The 2,926-nt window shown below is 54.5% G+C and overlaps 1 protein-coding gene across 2 annotated transcripts; it reads right to left on the reverse strand.

The window, feature by feature from the left end:
- Window positions 1-624: 624 nt before the first annotated feature.
- LOC119297791 (glucan endo-1,3-beta-glucosidase-like) lies at window positions 625-2,463 on the reverse strand. 2 transcript variants are annotated; one of them, XM_037575439.1, is made up of 3 exons: window positions 1,404-2,463; window positions 1,072-1,317; window positions 678-982 (listed from the first exon to the last, which is right to left on the reverse strand). In XM_037575439.1, the coding sequence occupies exons 1-3, from the start codon at window positions 2,448-2,450 to the stop codon at window positions 827-829; spliced, it is 1,449 nt and encodes a 482-aa protein (XP_037431336.1). In that variant the 5' UTR covers window positions 2,451-2,463; the 3' UTR covers window positions 678-826. The 2 variants fall into 2 exon arrangements, with proteins under 2 accessions (XP_037431335.1, XP_037431336.1); XM_037575438.1 differs by having other exon boundaries at window positions 625-1,317.
- Between the last annotated feature and the right edge of the window lie 463 nt (window positions 2,464-2,926).

Here is a 2,926-nt window from a genome sequence, read left to right on the forward strand (position 1 = left end):
GTCCGAACTGCTGTCACGCCTGCTTCTGACTAATCTGGCCCACCAGAAACCCCTTCCTTGCCCGCACACTTTTCCTCCCCAAGCCTGCTGCCCGCATTGATGCTGGTCCAAAACAGACCAAAATTGAGGCGACTTGCCGGCCGAGAGCACTGCCCACGCTGCACCTCCGATGTCCACGCCTGTTCAATGCTGAAGAGACGTTTACTGGATAGGATGGGACGGATATCTACCACGTCAGTTGAATTCTCGTCCCTCCATCTGCCACCATCAAACAGTCTCACCGGCCGAGAAATCAACTCCGGTGCCCGCGCATTGACGCACCCGGACGCTTTGCATCACCTGAAACGGCTATTTAAGAGTGGCCACACCCGGATCACAACATATCTGCTCCACATCCTCCTCTCGTGCACTACATCCGCCATGACCGTTAGCGGGAGCACTTTGTGGGAGAGTCTGCCAATGGGGCAAAAGCACAAGGTTGCAGCCAGTTGCGAGCCCCAACTTCGTTCTCGAGCAACAGGCGATCGGATTTGTATGAATCTTGTCTGATTTGTTTAAACTTGGTCTGAAATGTATGCGGGTATCATTGGATGAACTGCTTCCACGTCCACCATGGACTGATCTTCTTTATCTGCAGACGGATGTAGAAGCAAATTTCGTGGTGAGCGTTGGAGATGCCTTTGCATCCTGAAATGCTCTTCTACGTTAGTCTTACCCGGAAGACGTGGGTAGGAGTGTAATTTTTTGTCGTCTTCCTTAAAGTGCATCTGCCTAGCACCGTTCTTAATTAGTGTAATTACATGTGTCCAGCTAAAGTGTAGGAAGATTAGACATGGACAGTTAGACAGAGCGCAACTGCAAGTATGCAAGGGATAGGAAAAAGAAAGCTGGTGGCTTCCGAAGCAGCTCCGGCCGCCGGCGGCATTGCACTTTCTTCCTTGGGTTTGGTTTTCTCACTGTCTCCTTCTTCGTCGTCACCACTCTGGCCAGGTTCAATAAAGGTAACGACCAATTAGCTGTTGTTGAGATCGAAAGCACCATCCATGCATGAATGGAGGTCGACGTGGGTACCTTGGCTGCTGCCTCCGATGGTTCGCTCTTCGTGGATGACTGAGCATCGCTTCCTTCCGCTTCCTCCGTCGGGGAGGATTTGTTACCTGTCGACGATGCAGGCGCGGATGCCTTGGCGCTGTTCGAGCCGTTCGCCTCTGTAGGCGCCGCAGCCTCCAAGGCATGAGCAGTGGCGGCCACAGGCGTTGCTGCCACTTTCGGCGGTGCCACCGGGGCGACCGACGCTTGCGCCGGCGCTGTTTTGACCTGCATCACACACGGGCGTGCATCAGAACAGCGTGTGAAAACCAGCGTGCATGTGCATGTCATCGACAACGCGTGTACGTGCTCACCGGATCTTTCATGATGCCAATGTCATACATGGGCGTGAAGTCTGGCTGGAACATCCCGAAATTGCGCTCGGCGACGGGCCCGGGCTTCAGGTCCTCGTTGAAGAGCGCGAATATGTACGTCTCGAACTTCCGCTTTGGCATGAGCGGTGTGCCTGACCCGGAGCTAACCGCACCGATGAGATATTTGTTGTATTCAGCTGCCTCGACCTGGCTCACGCCGATCTGCCCGTCCATCGCCTTAGTCGGCCACCCGGTCTCCCCAACGAGGATCTCCACGTCCTCAAACCCAAGTTTCTTCATTGCCGAGTACACCGAGTCAAGTTGTGCCACAAACATGCTCGTGTACGTGATACCCGTACCCGTGTCTAGCACGCCAGGGTTCGACCGCGCCAGTGCGTACGGTAGCGTGTCACCGTTGTACCCAAAGTACGGGTACGTGTTCACGATGAGTGGGGACTTGGTCTTCTGGAGAAATTGGAGCATCGGCGTGAAGATGGCAACATCCCAGACATCGCGAAACCGAGCCGCGGACGGCGGCTGGGCGTCAACCAGGATGCCGAGTGAGCTTGGCGTGGAAACTCGAATTTTGCTATAGCCAGCCGTGACGAGCGCAGCCTTGAGCGTCTGCATGGCGGGGACGAGGTTGCCGATGAGATTCTTGTCGGCCGTGTCCATGATCTCGTTGCCCACGGCGACGAGAGATATATCTGTGGCGGGGTAGTATGGCGCGATGTTAGTAGCGACCCATGCATCGGCGCCGTTCTGGGTGGCGAGGCCAGGGATGTCGCCATTGCTTGCTGTGACCATTACCGAGATGCCCGTGCCAGCGAAGGCCCGAATAATGTCCGGCTTGGTGTCAAACAGCTTTACACGGTCAATGTTTGTGCGGGTCATGAGGAATGCCGCAACCTTAGCCGGCGATGGAAGGTTGTCACCCTTGGTGCCGTAGTTGACACCGATCGCCATGCTGAACGGTGCTATGACGAGGAATATGCATATGACCACCTCCGCGCGGAGCATGCAACCATGCCTCGGCGGCGGCGCCATGGTGAGCCGGTGTGTCGCTGGAGGATGGCCGGCCGGACACAAGCCAAGTAGGTGGTGACGAGAGGTGCCCGATATGAAGTTTGGGCTATTATTGAGGATCCTCTAATTATAGCTACCTATACTAGGAAGGTATGCATATGCACGGAGCCGATATCTTCAAACGCATGTGTGGGCTCCGATAGGGACGGCTAGCATCGCGAGCGCGGTAGGCAGCACATATAGATGTTGCCCCCGAAATGGAATCTTATGCGAGCGCAGCGCACCCACTCGGCCTAGGTCATATGACAAGAAGGCCCTCTCCTCTCCTCCTTCTTTGGATTATTACTAGGACTGGAATATATCATCACTATGGCATCAGGTTATGTATGCATGCACGCAGATGTGACAAAAACAATGATATTGATGCTTAACTTGCTACTTGAATTTATAATAGGTCTTCAATGGTTGGCTTGGCTTTGTGTTGATGAGATCCTTTG

The sequence above is a fragment of the Triticum dicoccoides genome, chromosome 5A, assembly GCF_002162155.2.
Source record: "Triticum dicoccoides isolate Atlit2015 ecotype Zavitan chromosome 5A, WEW_v2.0, whole genome shotgun sequence".
Lineage (NCBI taxonomy): Eukaryota > Viridiplantae > Streptophyta > Magnoliopsida > Poales > Poaceae > Triticum > Triticum dicoccoides.

Excerpts from the sequence above, each read along its gene's own strand:
- LOC119297791 (XM_037575438.1), bottom strand. The coding sequence starts at position 2,450 with ATGGCGCCGCCGCCGAGGCATGGTTGCATGCTCCGCGCGGAGGTGGTC. Across the intron at positions 1,318-1,403 it reads TTGGCATCATGAAAGATCCG|GTCAAAACAGCGCCGGCGCA; the intron begins GTGAGCACGTAC and ends TGTGTGATGCAG.